This window comes from Carcharhinus amblyrhynchos, chromosome 34 (genome assembly GCF_965287045.1).
Source record: "Carcharhinus amblyrhynchos chromosome 34, sCarAmb.v2.hapA, whole genome shotgun sequence".
In the NCBI taxonomy this organism is placed as follows: domain Eukaryota; kingdom Metazoa; phylum Chordata; class Chondrichthyes; order Carcharhiniformes; family Carcharhinidae; genus Carcharhinus; species Carcharhinus amblyrhynchos.
Genome location: NC_137357.1, coordinates 13,857,590 through 13,876,766, shown reverse-complemented (window position 1 = coordinate 13,876,766; position 19,177 = coordinate 13,857,590). Strand labels below are relative to the sequence as shown.

The 19,177-nt window shown below is 45.8% G+C and overlaps 1 protein-coding gene across 2 annotated transcripts in view; it reads left to right on the top strand.

The window, feature by feature from the left end:
* The first annotated feature begins 43 nt into the window (after positions 1-43).
* The window catches only part of LOC145361309 (F-box/WD repeat-containing protein 1A), a 33,906-nt gene continuing 14,772 nt past the window's right edge, over positions 44-19,177 (top strand). The window contains exons 1-5 of one of the 2 annotated variants that reach the window (XM_080216963.1): positions 44-923; positions 11,189-11,266; positions 11,893-12,124; positions 12,932-13,118; positions 17,282-17,378. In XM_080216963.1, coding sequence (XP_080073089.1) covers positions 879-923; positions 11,189-11,266; positions 11,893-12,124; positions 12,932-13,118; positions 17,282-17,378 — 639 coding nt within the window. In that variant the 5' untranslated portion in view covers positions 44-878. The remainder of the gene's footprint in view (positions 924-11,188; positions 11,267-11,892; positions 12,125-12,931; positions 13,119-17,281; positions 17,379-19,177) is intronic. The other variant, XM_080216964.1, reaches the window with a different exon arrangement.

Sequence of the window (19,177 nt, the reverse complement as noted above, 5' to 3'; positions counted from 1 at the left end):
TATAACCCAGAGAGAGAGGGGGGGATATAACCCAGAGAGAGAGGGGGATATAACCCAGAGAGAGAGGGGGAGAGATTATAATATAACCCAGAGAGAGAGGGGGAGAATAGATCTAGAAACAGACAGAGAGGAATATAATCCAGAGAGAGGGAGATATTATAATATCTCCCAGAGAGAGGGAGAGGATAGATATAGAGACAGGGAGAGGTACAATATAATCCAGAAAGAGGAAGGAGAGAGAGGGAGAAGGAGAGAGTATAGATACAGAGACAGGGAGGGAGAGAGAGAGGGGGAGAATATATACCCACAGGGAGAGGGAGATTATATACCCAGAGACAGGGAGAACAGACATAGCCACAGAGAGAGTGAGAGAAAATACCCAGAGCGAGGGAGAGAGGGATAATATACCCAGAGACAGGGATCAGCAGGATAGAGAGAGAGAGAGGGGGGAGACAAGCAGCAGAGGGACACACAGCCAGTAGCCTTTGAGTGAAAATCCAGCAGGGGGAAGCTGAAGGCCTTCATAGCAACAGAGAGAGAGAGGGGCAGACACACAGGGAGGGAGAAGACAGAGAATCCAGAGATTTAATCCCAGAGACTGATTTGAGGATATTTCCCAATGAAGCTGAAGGAGTGACAGGCAAGGGAGGGAGGGGGGAAACAGGAGGCTATATCCCAAGCTCAATCCCAGCAGAGTCTGCTTTTCACTGTTCATTTAATTTGAAAGCTGCCCATTTGGAGCTGAAGGAGAGACTGAAAGAGGTTTTGTTGATGAAGGAGAGGTGGTGGCTGCCTCCTCTTCCTCCTGTTTGCAGAGGGAGTTACATTCAAGAGGGCAGCCACCTTTCTCTCCCTTGCTCTTTCTGAGCTTCTGAATAATGGACTCTGACTCCATCCTACATGACAAGATAGTGGAGTACATGGTAAGTTGCAGATTTAAGCTCTCTCAATGTTCTCTGATTTGTTTATAACAATTAAGTATTCTGCTAAGTAACAGAGTGGTTTGATGAGCGCTGAGTGGGTGATGTGTCTGGATTTTCAAAAGGTGTTTGACAAGTACAACGTAGTAGATTTGCCTGAAAAATTAAAAATATAGGGGCAAATGGTAAGAAGTCAGTCAAAGGACAGAAAGCCTTGGTGAACACTTGTTTTTAGATTGGTAGCCAGTGTATGGAGGACTTTTCCAGGGGCCAGTGTGAGGGCCACTGTGTGTTTTTGATGCATGTTAATTACATGGACTGATTGAGGTACACAGGACATAATTTCAGTATTTTCAGATGACACCAAACTCGTGAGGAGATTAATATCTGATTTCAGGAGGACAAAGGAGACAGCTTTGTGACAGGGCAGACAATCCAATTTAAAATTGAGTTTGTCTTCATGTGCCCTGTTTGCGAACACAAGTCCTCACTCACCTGAAGAAGGAGCTTGAGGCTCCAAAAGCTTGTGCTGCCAAATAAACCTGTTGGACTTTAACCTGGTGTTGTGAGACTTCTTACTGTGTTCAGCCAAGTTAACAGGGAGGGAACGAAGTGAATTTTAACTTGTTCTTGGCTCAGAAACAGTCACAACTGTTTTGCAAAAAAGCTTTGGTCAGGATAGACCATCTCTCTCTTTCTGTGCAGAAAGTGGATTCTTTGGCAGTCTTTTGGGGTTGAGTTCGACTTGCTTCAGTTACGCTGGGTTCAGAGTCCAGAGTATGATGGTCAGAAGACTCTGCCACATGTCGGGTAGATGATGTTTCAAGGTCTTGGTATTTGAGCCATTCTGGAGGTCTGGGCACTGTGCCCCGACATCTCGCCCTCAGCACTATCTTTGACATCTTGCCCTCAGCACTGTCCTTGACACCTCGCTTTCAGCATTGTGCTCAGACGAAATGTCTCTCTGTTCAGCACCTTCCGAAATGAACCTTCCATTTTGGCCAGCCACAAAGCTCGAGACTTCCATGAGTCAGTGAGTGTGTTTGACACTATTAGGGATGCTTTGAGGACCTCCCTGAAGTTTATCTACTTCGCTCCTGGGAGTCTCCTGCCATGACAGAGTTCCCAGTGCAACAGTTACTTGAGGAGCCTGATAGCAGGGTGTACAATCATGAGACATTTTGTGTGATTTGCATCTTGATGCCGGCCATGTTGTTTTGAGAGAGGGAGCGCTGCTGTTGGATGCACAGGATTTGGAAGATCTTGTGAAGGCTGTGCAAGTGGTGCTTCTCCAGCGCTCTGAGATGTCTGCTGTTGGTTGTCAGAGTTATACAGGAGCGAAGGGGGCTCCGGTAAAGCATGATCTTCACCTCAGGTTTGACACCCTGGTCCTCAAATATTCTTTTCCTCTGTCAGCTGAAGACTAACCTGGTAAGTTGGAGGTGATGATGAACCTCGTTGTCTGTGTCTGTCTCCATCAAGAGGACATTTCCAAAATACAGCGAATAGTGCCCGTTTCCCTGGCAGTTTTCATCAGCCCCGTTTACTCGTACACCTCTCTGAATGAACCAGGAGGTCACAGCTTGCACATGGTGGTGGAGTGGACAGAGGATGGTGACCAGTTTGAGAAAGTGATGGGCACATTTGAGGCAGTTCCTCCATAACCATTCACTTTTCACAGAGCCAGAGGCTTTGGTGAGGTCAGAAAGATAGTGTTCAGCGGTTGGCTGTTTGTATTTTCTGGGATTGCGGCTCAGTGAAGACTGGGCCTGTGCTACTGCCTCTCTTTGGTCAGACTCAGGTGGCACCTCCCCAACAGCGGGAGACTCCTCCTCTGTTTGGTACAGTCCGATCTGTCTCCCTTATTCGAATATAGTCACAAACACAACATCCCTGAGATGCTCTGACACGCACTCCTTTTCGCAGGTGAGGGAATTGAGATTGTACAGCCGCTGTGCTCCAGAATATCAACTGGGATTCCATCTACTCCAAAGACCTTGTCTCTGCCTCTCCAAATCAGTGATTGGAAAGTGAATGATTGTAAAATGCAGCAGATTGTCATGAACCTTCTCATTCTCACACCAGGACGGTCAACTCATGCTGAGGCTCGTTTCTCCCACTCATTGCCAAAGGAGACACGATCTCATGTTTGTTCTTTCCTGTTCTGTCACTCTCTTTAACTGGAGCATTGGTGTTTATCACCTGGGGAGAGGGAGGGAGTGATATTGTAAAGCAGCAGTAGGATGTAGAATTCCAAGTGACAAGTCACAACCTGTGAGGCGTCCCTTACCAGGTGTACCACACTTGTCTGAAGCTTTCATTGTTTGGATTTTTACTGTCATAAATTCACAGACAGCGGTTGTGAATGTGACTAATGAATCTGCTTCAAGTTCCTATGTTTTGTTTCCCATGACCACAAGAAACTGCAAAAGGCTGTGAATGTAGCCCAGTCCATCAGGCAAACCAGCTTCCCATCCATTGACTCTGTCTACACTTCCCACTGTCTCAGCAAAGTAGCCAGCTTTAAGGACCCTATTCACCCCGGACATTTTCTCTTCCACCTTCTTCCGTTGGGAAAAAGATACAAAAGTCTGAGGTCACACACCAACCGACTCAAGAACAGCTTTTTCCCTGCATTAAGTTGATCTTTCTCTACACACTAGCTATGACTGTAACACTACATTCCGCACTTGCTTGTTTCCTTCTCTATGAACGTACGTTTTCTATAGCGTGCAAGAAATAATACTTCTCACTGTATCCTAATACGTGATAACCTAATCAAATGTTGTAGCTGTGATTGAATTGCCTTTCAAAATTCCCCATAAATATCCATTCACAAATCATAACTTTTCCAAGCGTGATCACAGTTTTAATTTGAGGAATTGAAGTTGTAAATTTGTGGCACAGCAAGCTCCCACAATGGCCTATTGATTTATGTTGTGGTAACATTGGTGATGGATGACTGTTGGAAGAGGATAAGGGGCGATATTCGCTCCTCTCCGAATATGGCAATGGGATCTTTGACATCAGATTGGCATCTTGCTCCTCCAGCGCTGCAGCTCTCCCTCGGTCTTGCAAGGGAGATTTGAGGTCTGATAATCAGCTGGGTCTTTGCAATAGCTGCCTCAATCTGATGGCTGGTTTCTCTAACAGTGCCGCCTGACAGAAAGTCACGTTTTCTTCATCCTTGCGTGAATATATTGTCAGTGTTTGCTGCTGAATCCCGTCTTGGAAGCAATTTTCTGGGGTTTGGCTTCACGGAGGTAGGGTGCAGTGTCTAAGTGGCAGCAAATTGTATGTTTGATGGTGTGGCTTTGCAAATCCAAAGCTAGAATGTCAAACACATCCAACCAACAGAGGACAAAATTGATGCAAGCATTGGAAGACTAAACTCCATCTCGTCAGTTAGAAACCAATTATTTGATCATTGGGAAACTTTACAGATTGCTTTATCTTGCTTTGTTTTAAGGTGCAGGTTAAAAATGGATTTTTGGGTAGATTTACACCCAGTGTGTTAGACTTTATAAAAAGCATTGAGATAATATGTCCATGTTATTTTCTGAATGTATGTACTGTGAGGGAGGAGGAGAGATTTGTGTGATGATTATTGTGAAAACCTAAAGCCATTTTTTTTATTGAATATTCTTAACTGAATGTCAGTGTTTTGTACAAATCGTAAATTCACCTCAGAATTGTTTCTTGCGCAAGTTCAGAGCAGTGAGAGAGAACAGTTCGCCTTTTAGCTGATCTTTCTACCACAGCAGTCCCATCACTGGTCAAATCTCCCTTCAATGAGTGCCGACTGCATCAACGATACACCAAATCAGTCTGTTAGCTATGAGAAATATGCAAGTCGTCTTTCACACACATTGCCATGAATCTGTCTCTGTATTGCCCTTTTGTCGTTTTCCCCTCCTCCTCTTGTGTAGGTGGTCCAAACCCTCCGTGCCAACCTGTCATCAGTACTGTGACGATAAAGGATATTTTAACGAAGGATCAGTCCCATTTCTTATTCTGACAGCTGATGTGTCCTGTTGGTGATAGTACGGTGTGAGAAGTGACTTGGTGGTAGCACTGCTAATTGTGAATCTAAATGTTAAGATGTCAGGTCCAAATTCATAATGGAACGTTGCACACACAGGAGGAGGCCACTCAGCCCATCTAACATGTTCCAGCAGTCAGTGAAATTGTGCTTGTTCTGTGACCTCATTGCACATTTGCTCACACCTCTTCAGCTTCAGGTTGAAAATTTGTGGGAACGAGTTTGAAACTTGGACTCTCCCACTTTCTGAATTTAACGCTCAATTTTACCCTAGCCTCCCCAACCAGTGGAAATAATTTCTCTCCATCTACTCCACCTGTTTCCATCCTATAATCTCTTCAGCTTCTTAACTCCGGGGAATACTGCCTCTCTCCTTGCGATCTGAGTATAACTCGGGTGTCTCTGCACTCCAGCATCTCATCATCAAATCCGTACAATCTTTGAATCCCTACAGTGCAGAAGGAGGCAATTCAGCCCATCGAGTCTACACTGACCACAGTCCCACCCAGGCCTTATCCTCATAACTCCACATCTGCTAATCCCCTTGACCCTAAGGGTCAATTTACCATGTCCAATCCGTGGGAGGAAACCGGAGCATCCAAAGGAAACCCTCGCAGAGAATGTGCAAGCTCCACAAAAACAGTGACCCGAGGCTGGAACTGAACCCAGGTCTCTGGCACTGTGAGACGGCAGTGCTAACCGCTGTGCCACCGTTCTTTCCCTAATATACCTGAGACAGCAAATACACCCTTCAGAACTGCTCACACTGCTCCAGGTGCTGTCAGACCTGGGCTGTGTAGGACTCTGTAAGAAGTCTCACAATGGCCATAGAAGACAGATGGTAGCGGTGGAGGGGTCTTTTTCTAGCTGGAGGTCTGTGACTAGTGGTGTTCTGCAGGGCTCTGTACTGGGACCTCTGCTGTTTGTGATATATACAAATGATTTGGAAGAAGATGTAGCTGGTGTGATCAAAGTTTGTGGAGGACACAAAGATTGCTGGACTTCGGGATAGTGATGAACATGGTGAGAGAATAAGCAGGATGTCGATAGGCTGGAAAATTGGGCAGAGAAATGGCAGATGGAATTTAATCCAGATAAATGCAAAGTGTTGCATTTCAGTAGATCTAATGTAGTGAGGAGCTATACAATAAATGGCAGAACCATCAGGAGTATAGACACACAGGGACCTGGGTGTGCAAGTCCACAGATCCTTAAAGGTGGGAGCACAGGTGGAGAGGGTGGTGAAGAAGGCATATGGCATGCTTGCCTTTATTGGATGGGGCATAGAGTATAAAAGTTGGCAAATGATGTTGCAGCTATATAGAACGTCGGTTCGGCCACACTTGGAATACTGCGTCCAGTTCTGGTCACCACACTTCCAGAAGGACATGGAGGCTTTGGAGAGAGTACAGAAAAGATTTACCAGGATGTTGCCTGGTCTGGAGGGTCTTAGCTGTGAGGAGAGATTGGGCAAACTGGGGTTATTCTCCCTGGAAAGACGGAGGATGAGGGGTGACCTAATTGAGGTGTATGAAATTATGAAGGGCATAGATAGGGTGAACAGTGGGAAGCTTTTTCCCAGGTCAGAGGTGATGAATGCAAGGGGTCACAGGTTCAAGGTTAAGGGGGGCAAGGTTCAATACAGATGTCAGGGGGACGTATTTTACACAAAGGGTGGTGGGGGCCTGGAATGTGCTGCCAAGCAAGGTGGTTGAGGCAGAAACACTGGGATCGTTTAAGACTGATCTAGATAGCCACATGAACAGACTGGGAATAAAAGAATACAAACAAATGGTGTAGTTGGGCGCAGGCTTGGAGGGCCGAAGGGCCTGTTCCTGTGCTGTATTGTTCTTTGTTGTACCAGGTTAAAGTCCAACAGGGTTGTTTGATAGTAAATGCCACAAGCTTTCGGAACGCTGTTCCTTCATCAGGTGACCACTCACCTGATGAAGGAACTGAGTTCCGAAAGCTTGTGGCGTTTACTATCAATTTAACCTGGTGTTGTGAGACTTCCTACTGTGTTTACCCCAGCCCAACACTGGCATCTCCACATCCTGTGGAGGACTGCCTGTGTTTGTAGGATACAATAAAGCAATGTCCTGAGTATTCCGTCAATTGGATATATATTTTTTAAAAATCATGACATTTGTGGCAAAAATGCAGGGGAGATTCCCCCAGTGTCCCAGTTGATACAGATCACTGAACCTCACTGAGCCACTTCATTGTCGTGTTTCTGTTTGTGGGAGTTTGCTGTGGTCATATTACCTGCCACGTCTCCTGCATTGTACAAACGACTGCAAAATGCAAGCTGTAAGCGTCCTGAGCTGCACAGCAAGTTCTAGGCAGGCTTTCCCAAAGCCAGTCTGCAGCACGGAAATATTCCTTTGTCACTTGGCCAACAGAAACCACATGTTTCACTGTCTCTGAATCAGTTGAAATTTCATTTCCTCATTGCTGTCTCTGTCGCAGAGTTAATTTAGCCTGGCTGTGCTGAAACCTGTTGCTAACAGAACCCTTGGAGCTGTTTGACTCCACCCTCCTGATAGCCGCAGTTGACCGGGGTTCAAATGGTTTTTTTTAGCACATTTCCTGAGGTTTTCCCCCTCTGTTCCAGTTGCTACTTTTTGCCTACCCTGCCCAGAGCAGAAATCGTAGCAAAACCTCTGGTTTCACCAAACCTGTGAACTCATTGACAATGAGGTGGAACTCTGATGTGAAAGATCCCATGATAGTACTGGGAGAAGAGTAGGGGAATTTCTCCCAGTGTCCTGGTTAATATTTTTCCATCATTTGACATTGCTAAAACAGACTGTCTGATCATTTTCACTTCAGTGTGTTTGGGATCTAGCTGTGCACAAATTGGCTGCCTATTTTCCTGCAGCCGTCACTATAACAACAGAGAGCACTTGGTTGGCTGAACAGAGCTTTAAGATGTCTGAAGGTAAGGGAAGTTGCTACAGAGATTCACATTTCCAGTGTAAGTGCGAGAGAGGAATCTATCTGTCAGTTGGAATGGACTTGTTAAGTATCTGGGCTTGTAAAATACCTGCACAGCTCCTCCTGAACGCAAGATGCAGTATTAATGAAAGTCATAGATTCTACTCTGCCCTGAACAGGGACCTGAGGTTGTGAACTTTGATGTTTGCCCTGGGAAGGAATTGAGGATATTTGGAATCCTGTGCTACTTGGTTGAAGTTGGTGATTCAAGAGCTCTGATGGAAGGGTCATCCAGACTCCAAACTTTGACTCTATTCTCCCCCACAGCTGCTGTCAGACCTGCTGAGATATTCCAGCATTTTCTGTTTTTGTTAAGTTGGTGATTGGTTGATCCAGTGGGTGGTGGAATGCAGCAGTCTGGGTGTACTTGAAACTCTTGAAGCTGCAGACTTATTATGCACAGGAGCTTAAACTGAACTGAAGGTCTGCACATTGGCCTGAGAGAGACATGAGGGATAGAGTCATTGAAATTTAACTTGAAGTAAAGTTTATTTACTCATCACAAGTAAGGCTTACGTTAACACTGCAATTAAGTTACTGTGAAATTCCCCTAGTCGACACACTCTGGCACTTCGTCAGGTCAATGCACCCTAACTAGTGTGTCTTTCAGACCATGGGAGGAAACCAGAGCACCCAAAGGAAACTCACGGAGACACGGATGAACGTGCAAACTCCACACAGACAGTGACCCAAGCCAGGAATTGAACCCGGTCCCTGGTGCTGTGAGGCAGGAGTGCTGACCACTGTGTCATCCGTAAGAATCCCAACTTCACAACAAGAAGAAATTTGTTGATCGATGGGCAAAGAGCAAAAGGTTGGACAGCAATTCTGAAGAGCCGCACTGACATGCTGGATAAAATAGCCTCCTCCTGTACTGACCATTCCAGGAACATCGAACGTTCTCAAATTGAGCTGATGTACAGATAAACCAAAATCTAATTGAATGGAAGAGCACAGCTTGTGGGGCTGAACATTCTCCTTCAGACAGTTTTCTCCCTGTTGTGGATAGGTAAGGATCATTAAAACATTGCCAGATCTGAGTAAATGCAAATACGGAGATATGTGATAAGGTCTGCCACTCATAACAGGCTACAAGATGAAGGCAGGTAAAATCGCCGGCTCCAACGCACCCCTCCCTCAGTGCATTCTGTGGATCAACAAGAGCATGCCTCCCGCCCTGGACGCCTCGGACAAACCTGTGTCCGAGGTCACCATTGCAGATGTCAGAGCAGCCTTCTCAAAAGTCATCCCATGGAAAGCGACCGGCCTGGATGGGGAACCCAGGTGGGCACTCAGATCCTGCGCGGATCAGCTGGTGGGGGTATTCACAGACATTGTCAACCTCTCTTTACATCAATCTGAGGTCCCTGTCTGCTTCAAGAAGGTGACCATCGTCCTGTACCTCAGAAAACTAAGCAGTGTGCCTTAATGACTGTCAGCCAGTAGCTCTGACAGGCATCATTATGAAGTGCTTTGAAAGGTTAGTCATGGCATGAATCAGTTCCAGCCTCCCGGACTACCTGGATCCAATACAGTTTGCCTGTCACCACAACAGGTCCACAGCAGATGCCATCTCCCTGGCCCTGCACTCAACTCTAGAACACTTAGATAACAGGGACACCAATGTCAGACTTCCTTTTATTGACTACAGCCCAGCCCGTTATTACCATGAAAACCATCTCCAAACTCTGCCGTCTGGGCCTCAGCTCCTCGCTCTGCGACTGGATCCTGAACTTCCTAACTCAATCAGTAAGGATCGGCAACAACACCTGCTCCACAATTAGCCTCAACACCAGTGCCCCACAAAGCTGTCTTCTCAGCCCCTCACTATACTCCTTATACACCTTTGGCTGTGTGGCCGAATTTCCCTCCAATTCAATTTTCAAGTTTGCTGACGACACCATTATTGTGGGTCGGATCTTAAACAATGATGAAACAGACGACAGGAAAGAGAGAATCTGATGAACTGGTGCGACGACAATAATCTCTCCCTCAATATCAACTAAGTCATTGACTTAGGAAGCCTAAAGGAGAACGTGCCCCTGTCTACATCAACAGGGGTGATGTAGAAAGGGTCAAGAGCTTCAAGTTTTTATGTATCCAGATCACCAACAACCTATCCTGGTCCACCCATGCCAATACTGTAGTTAAGAAAGCCCACCAATGCTTCTACTTTCTCAGAAGACTCAGGAAATTTGGCATGTCAGCTACGACTCTCACCAACCTTGACAGATACAACCAGAAAGGATGCTTTCTATGGTGCATCACAGCTTGGTATGGCTCCTGCTCTGCCCAAGACCGCAAACTACAAAGGGTCCTGAATGTCATCCAATCCATCACACAAACCAGCCTCTCATCCACTGACTCTGTCTACTGTTCCCTACTGCTGTCAGACTTTTGAATGGATCTACCTTGCATAAAGTTGATCTTGGTTCACACCCTAACTATGACTGTAACACTACATTCTGCACTCTCCCCTTTCCTTCTCTATGAACGGTATGTTTTGTCTGTATAGTGCACAAGAAACAATACTTTTCACTGTGTGTTAATACATGTGACAATAATAAATATAATTCTACTAACTTTTATTCCAACAGAGAAGAGCAGGGGTGAGTCCATTGCTGTGTTTAAAAAGGGATAGGGGAGATGAAAACAGTTTTTTTACACAGAGGGTTGTGAGTTAGTGGGCTTGATTCCTGGAGCAAGAGAGAGAAGGGAAATGTTTAAGAGCTTGTTAGACAGATGCTGAAGGAATAAGAGGATCTGGAAAGAGTGTGGGTTAGCGCGTTCGTGTGGGGAGGTGGACACCAACACATAGTGGCTGGGCCCGAAGGTTCTTGTTTGCTGTGACCTTGTTCATTCTAGAAGAACATTATCGAAATGTAGGTATTAACAGAGTTCACTGTCGGAGCAGGTTCTGCTGACAATAGACGGGAGGGGAGGGGGGCAGCAGGATAATCTGAACTAAAGAGTTCAACAAAGTATTTCTGTTTGAAGTGAAGTTAAGTGGAATGCCATGGCTTTGAGTGAACATTGGAGTTTACGCTGGAGAACCTGTGACTGTCAGTGTCTTCCTTATGCACCTAACTCTGCCTTGATGCTTCATTCACCTCTTTTTATTCTCCCTCCTCTGGCTGTTTTGTTTTTTTTTTAGATTGATCTTGTGAAACTCTCAGTTCTGACCCCCTCTTTCTCCTCTGTGTACTTAATTTCTCTTATCCTTCCCCAGAACGCATCTGGACGCGATGATCTTAATGAAGCAGAACCCCCCAAGAAAATTGTATTGGAAAAGAACACATTGAACCAGGTGACGATCCAACTCTACGCGGCAACTCTCAACGGGTGAAACATTGGAGAATTTCCTATCACCTTGTTAAATCACAAGAAAAACTCAGCAACATTTGAGAATGGGGAAACTGGGGGCAGGGTTAGAATTCCCACTGGTTTTCACAGCACCGTCTTGGTGAAACCTGCAAAACCACCATCACCCAAGATCAGGGAATTGAACATGTACGTGTCCTTTGGCTAGCCCTGCCCTCTGTCCCACCCCCATCATAATAACCTCCCAACTGTGGCCGTCTTGACATTGAGCTCACTTCCTCTGAGCCCAACCTCGATGCATCCTCCTTCAGCCACACAGTGGCCCAACTCTAACTCTAACCTCTTGTGCCTTCACTGCATCCTCTCATGCTCCTGCTCCACCCGTGTGTCTCCAGCCCTGTAAACTCCATTCGGTCTTCTGTCCTTAAACACTTCTCCTGTAAGAACCTGGATTGAAAACCCTTGAGTCATTCCCCACCCTTCTGGCTCTCTTCTCCTTCCTTGGATTGATTTCCACACCGTGGGCTGGCTGTGAATGCAAACAAAAATTGCTGCAGCTAATCTGAACTCCGTTTCTCTCTCTGTTAAAACTGATTTCTTGTTCCTTTGCAGACTAAGCTCAGCAATGGTATGCCGAGTATGATATCGTCCAAGCAACGTGCTGCTTCTACGAGTTATGAGAAACAGAAAGAGCAGTGTGTGAAATACTTTGACCAGTGGACGGAAACCGATCAGGTGGAATTTGTCGAGAACTTGATATCCCGAATGTGTCACTATCAGCACGGCCATATCAACTCTTACCTTAAACCAATGCTGCAGAGGGACTTTATCACTGTCCTCCCAGGTACGGAGTGAGGTGGGGGGGGCGCGGTTCTGAGACCACGGAGTCCAGCGCATTCACTAGGAGCTCAGAATGTTATTGAATGATGGTGGCTCTTTTCGTGTTCTCCATTTATCCTACTCCCTTACAGAGGGGGAAAGCCTCAGGAAATGTGCATTAAAAAAAAATCAAATTATTGAACCCCGGTCTCACAACACCGGGTTAAAGTCCAACAGGTTTATTTGCTAGCACGAACTTTCAAAGCATTGCCCCTTCGTCAGGTGAGCGGACAGCGCTCCGAAAGCTCGTGCTGCCCACTAAATGTGTTGGACTTGAACCTGGTGTTGTGAGACTTATTACTGTGCCCACCCCAGTCCAAAGCCAGCAACTCCACATCATCTTAGTCAGGAGTATGAGCAGAACGCATCAACAGCTCTTTTACAGAGAGCCAGCACATGTTGAATGGACCGAATCCTTGTGCGTTTTGTTCCTTTAAGTTTAAAGTAAACATTGCAGTTCACATTGATAACCTGTTGTGCAGCCTAATTATTGAATGATATAAGGGATTGGTGGATACGTGGAGTGTGGTCACTGCTGAGCCTTAATCCCATTGAGAAGTGTAAGAGATGGGAGGGGCTGATCCTCAGGAAATGAGGTACCCTAGTACAGCTCTATCAGCACTTACTACCTCTCCCTGCGCTGGCGTGTGTCACGAGCTAGGGGCACAGCCACATGAATGAAGGAGTATAAAGTGCTGCCACTTCAGTCAGGGTTTGATGGGCGCTAGTTTAGCTGACCTGTTATCAATGTTTCTGCCTTTGCTTGGTGCAGCCCGTGGCCTGGATCACATTGCAGAGAACATCCTCTCGTTCCTGGACGCCCGGTCACTGTGCGCTGCCGAACTTGTGTGTAAGGAATGGTATCGGGTGATCTCCGATGGAATGCTCTGGAAGAAACTGATGGAACGCATGGTGCGCACAGATTCCCTCTGGAAGGGGCTGTCGGAAAGGAGGGGATGGTAAGGATCGTGATGCTTTGATGCCTCCAAGGGTGCAAATTCCAGGTTCTGGGAATGATAATGTCCTGCGCTATGCAGCGGTCCTGGATTTAGTGAGCCCACCTCAGCTGAATCAGTCTGAGACTGGGTGGCCAGTCCTGCTGGGAATACAGGTTTCTTTCCAGTCAATGGGTTCTGCTGTGATGGTTCCTGCAGTACAATATCTTGCTGTGGCTCCTGTTCACAGTCGGCACACAGTTACACTGCACCCCAGTGAGATTGAGTGCAGTGAAGAAGGGATGTGAGAGAATTAATTAAGTCTCTCCCTCCATCTCTTGGACTGGAAGCATTTGAGTGCAGAGAGGTAACTTTAAAATGTTATATGTGGCTGAGGGATCTATGACTGCTTGGAGAATTTCTTGTACAAAATGCCAAGTGACACTTCCTCAGTGTTTTTGTGTGGAGTTTGTGAATGTTCTATGTCTCATGCTATTCTGAGCTGAAGAATCAAACCTGTGGTGAAAACTCTTTGTCCAGAATGATGCAAACCAGGATGGGCTGAACAAAGACACATTCATTTCTTTAGTACCTCACCATGTCTCAAAGTGCTGCCTGTAACAAATCACACTGATTTGTTCTGAACCTCGATTAAACCCTCACGACTGGACTTGAGGTTTGTGACAATGTCAGCTGACAACAATATAATCATTAGAATCTATGCACGGAGACAGGCCTTTCGACCCAAACCTGTCCATGTCGACCAAAGTGCCCGTCTCAGCTAACCCCATTTTCCTACGTTTGGCCCATATCCCTCTGAAGCTTTCCTATCCATCTATCTGTCCAAATGCCTTTTAAATGTTGTCAACGTCCCTGCCTCAACCACTTCCCCCAACAGCTCATTCCACACATGTACCACACTGTGTTTAAAAAAAAAGGTTATTCCTCAGGTTCTCAATAATTCTTGCCCCTCTTACTCAAAACTCTGCCCTCTAGTTCTCGATTCCCCAACCCTGGGAAAAAGACTGAGTGCATTCAGCCTATCCATGCCTCTCATGATCTTATACACCTCTAAGATCACCCCTAATCTCCAACGCACCAAAGAAAAAAGTCCTAACTTGTCCAGTCTCTCCCTGTAACTCAGTCTCTTGATTCCTGGCAACATTCTTGTCAATCTCTTCTGCACTCTGTCCAGTTTAATAAGATCTTTCCGATAGCAAGGCAACCAAAACTGAACACAGTCGTCCAGGTTGCAGCCTTACCAATATCTTGTACAACTGCACCATAACTTCCCAACTTCAAGACTCAATGCCCTGACTGATGAAGGCCAGTATGCCAAAAACCTTCTTCACTGCCCTATCTGCCTGTGACTCCACCTTCAGAGAACAGATAACCTCTCGGTTATAGTTCAATAAAGGAGACACAAATTCAGCTTCTTCATAAACTGCCTTCATTTCTTTGATCCAACTCCACACACAATTCTCCTTCAACTAACAGTGCCACCTGTAGCCCCTTCATATATCAGTGACTTCTGTTGAATAATTGACACCAAATTAGGACTTGATTGGAAGGTCTGTTAACTCATTCCTAACACACTTGAACTCCAAGGTCCCTCTGTTCCACAATACTCCCTAAGGTTCTACCATTCACCATGGAAGTTCTACCTTGATTTGACTTTCCAAAATGTCACACCCCACACTGATCTGTATTGAAGTCCATTTGCCAATTCTCAGCCCAATTCCCCAGCTGATCAAGATCCTGCTGCAATTTTTGATAACCTTCCTCACTGTCTACAATACCACCTATTTCAGCGTCATCTGCAAACTTATTGATCAGGCCTTGTACATTCTCATCCATATTGCTGCTACAGATAACAAACAACAATGGGCCCAGCACTGACCGCTGAGGCACATCACTAGTCACAGGCCTCCAGTCTGACAAGCATCCTTCCACCATGACCCTCTGCTTCCTACCATTGAGCCAATTGTATATCCAGTTTGCCGGCTCTCCCTGGATTCCATGTGATCTAACCTTCCAGAGCAGCCTACCATGTGGAACTTTATCAAAGACCTTATTGAAGTCCATATAGTACATCTACTGCCCTGCCCTCATCAATCTTCCTGGTCGCTTCATCAAAGAAGTCTCACAAATTTGTACGGCATAATCCCCCATGCACAAAGCTGTGCTGACTACTCTGACTCAAACCCTGTCTTTCCAAATACTTGTATGTCCTATCCTTCAGAATCCCCTCCAGTAACTCAACCCCACAGATGTTAGGCTTACCGGTCTATGCTTCCCTTGTTTTTCTTTGCAGCCCTTCTTAAATAAGGGCACAATGTTTGCTACCTTCCAGTCTTCTGGTACCTCATCTGTGGTTAATCTGATGCAAATATCTCAGCCAGGACTCCCCACAATTTCTCCTCTCATCTCACGCAATGTTCTTAAATATACCTGGTCAAAACTTACTTTATTTATTCATCAGTCACACGTAAGGCTTACATGAACTAAGGCTTACAAGTTACTGTGAAATTCCCCTCGTCGCCTGTTTGGGTCAATGCACCTAACCAGCATGTCTTTCGGACTGTGGGAAGAAACCGGAGCACCCAGAGGAAACCCATGCAGATACGGGGAGAATGTGCAGACTCCACACAGACAGCGACCCAAGCTGGGAATTGAATCTGGGTCCCTGGCGCTGCGAGGCAGCAGCGCGAACCACTGTGCCACCGTGCCTCCGACAGCATGCCCCGGTTTAGAATGTTTCTTGACGATATTTTCTGTGAGAAGTTGATGATTGCGTGCTTTGGTTCACACAGATTTCTAACCTACACTTGCTATCTGGAGAGAGATCTCAGGAAGGCTGGCAGTGTTCCCTGTTCCCAACATGTACACCAGGAAAGTCATTCACAGGACATGCTAAGACTCCCACCCCGTCTTCTTGTGAGATTTAACCCATGTTGTAAAAATCCAGCTACAATTCAACTTCATTAAAATTCATCATTAAGGATATAACACAAGCTTCTCCTGTGGTAATATTCCTGAAATGACAAACAATTCACTGTCCTTAAGAACGTGTTTATAGCATATAGCACGACAGGCTAAACTTGGCAAAACTTGCTAAAGTTTAAAATGTATTCTAAATAGTTAATCATCATTGATTTTTACCTGAATTTCAAACAATGATTGTTTGTGTGAATCAATCATTTCTGGTTCAAGGGAGTGATGAGACAGTTCAAACAGCATGAGGGACTGAATGGCCTTCTCCTGAAAGGATTGTTCAGGGCCATGACAAAACACAGGAAGTCTGGAACTGGCTGTTTTTATTCCAGGTTCTGTTTATGTACAGAGGGCACTGCTGCACAAACACTTGGTAAAAGTGACAACATTTAAACAAAACAGAAGGTTAAAGCTCTGTATATTTCTCTATATTTAGTCCAATAGAAAGCTCTCTAAATGACAACTTGAAGTTAATCCTCCCACTTCATAGCCAGAGATTTATTGGTGTAACTTATCTGCTTAGATTGGCTGAAGGAAGTATTCGATCTTTATCCATGACCAAAAATCTCTCAAGTTCAAAAGGGATCTCTCTTAATCATACAGTGCAGAAGGAGGCCATTCGGCCCATCAGGTCTGCACTGACCACAATCCCACCCAGGCCTTATCCCCACAACCCCATGCATTTACCCTAGCTAGTTCCCCTGACACTAAGGGGCAATTTAGCATGGCCAATCCACCAAACCCGCACATCTTTGGACTGTGGGAGGAAACCCATAGAGATTCGGGGAGTGCGTGCAGACTCTGCACAGTGACTCGAGGCTGGAATTGAACCTGGATTCCTGGTGCTGTGAGGCAACAGTGCTAACCATTATGCCACTGTGTCACCGTAATGGAGGTATGTTCACCTTCTCTGGGTCTAACTCTTCCATCTGTTAGTCCTGAGCAGTGAGGTTACACATACCTGTTGATGGATATTTTTTGTCAAGAAATTGATCATTTATCATGTTTCACTAAATCACTTGTAGTGATAAAGGTGTCCCCATTACTAACAGCTGCTCTGAGACACACTGGAAGTGAAATTTCAGTGCTAACCAATTCCTCACACCATTGGTCTATGTTTGGCATTTCTGATTAACTTTGCAGAGATCTTGTTATCCATTTGCTGAAGCCTCTTGGCTTTGTTTGTGTTATAGGATCCAGTATCTGTTGAAAAACAAGCCCTCCGATGGGATTCTACCTCCAGACTCCTTCTACAGATCTCTGTATCCCCAAATAATACAGGACATAGAGGTAAGAGGCTGCACCTGGCACTCTGGGGACAGGCCCAAGCATGGGGCTAATCACAATCAGATTAAAAAGTTATTCTTGAAAAAGGAGGTGTTTGCATTCATACTGCACCTTTACAGACTCTATAGTAGAGGCGGGTATAATTTTTGTCTTTTTAAAAAACGTTTATTCAGTTACCTGGGTAAGATGGGTCCAGAGGGATATGGGCCAAACTAGCTCAGTGGTGATTACTGGGTGACATGGACAGGTTGGGCTTCTGGCTCTATAACTCTTAATTCAACCCTGATCATTTCCATTAACAAAGTGTCACACTTCGATTGCAGGGAAACGACACCAGTTTGTGCGTCGTGAGCTTCAGCACGCAGCAATGAGGATCATGCCCACAAATCCATTTAACTCGTGTCGGGTGAGGCATGACCCAGGATTTGGGGATGGTTTGGAGGGGTGTGGCATTGCCCTGCCCTTCTTCAAAGTTATCTCTGGGTGTGTGTTAGATGCATCAGACTGGGATCTTGGTTGAATGCCTCCCCCGACCCCCGGCCCCCCAACAGTGCAGCGTTCCATCAGGACTGCACGAGAGCTGGCAGCTGAAGTCCACAAGATCAGAAGAGACAAGGGCAGAATTAGGCCATTCAGCTCATCGAGTCTGCTCCACCATTCAATCATGGCTGATATTTTTCCCATCCCCATACTCCTGCCTTTTCCCAATAACCCATGATCCCCTTACTAATCAAGAACCGATCTATCTCTGTCTTAAAGACACTCAATGACCTGGTCTCCAGAGCCTTCTGCGGCCAAGAGTTCCATGGATTCCCCGCTCTTTGGCTGGAGAAATTCCTCATCTCTGTTTTAAAGGATCGTCCCTTTAACCTAAGATTGTGCCCCGTGGTTCTAGATTTTCCTAGATTCTCCACGTCCACTTTTTCCATGTCTCTCATTGTCCTGTCAGTTTTAATAAGATGCCCCTTCATCCGTTGAGTACAGACCCAGAGTCCTCAACTGTTCCTCATATGACAAGCTATTCATTCCGGGGATCGTTCTTGTGAACCTCCTCTGGACCCTTTCCAAGGGCCAACACATCCTTCCTTAGATATGGGGCCCAAAACTGCTCACAGTACTCTAACTGGGATCTGACCACAGCCTTATACAGCCTCAGAAGTAATCCCTCCTCTTGTCTTCTAGTGTTCAAATCTTTGAAATAGAGCCTGAACCCATGGTGTTCCGTCTTGGAAGCAAGCTGGAATGGGGTTGCTAAGGGCTCTCCGAATATATACGTTATTGTTTTACAGCAACCTCTCGTGCACAAGAAGATCTCTGCCTTCTTCAAAGCACAATCTGAGACTGGTCCTGTTGCTTGACTTTACTCACCGAGTCCCCTGTCCCTTAGCTATTCGGCAGAAAGATGATTGTGATAGTTACACAAGAGGAAGGATCTTGGGGGGTTTTTTTTAAGTTCGCCTGTTAGCTCCCAGTTTCCTTGGGGGTGGGGGGACAGGACAGCAGCAAGCAGAGGATGTCACTGAAGCAAAATACTGCAGCTGCTGGAAAGAAGAAACAGAAAACCCTGCAAAGTATCAGGTCATCAGAGAGAGAGAGAGAGATGTTTTGAGTTGGATGATGTTTTGTTAAAAATGCAGCAATTTGAGATGGAAGTTTTGAGGCAGTGACGGTCAAGGTGGGGAGAGGAAATAATCCAGGGACAGGCCTCTGATAAGGCAGAGCGGTGCCGGAACAAGAGCTGACAGTGCAAGGTCAATGGGAGAAGGAGAAATGAAAAGCTCGGTTCTGTTTCCTTTTCAGAC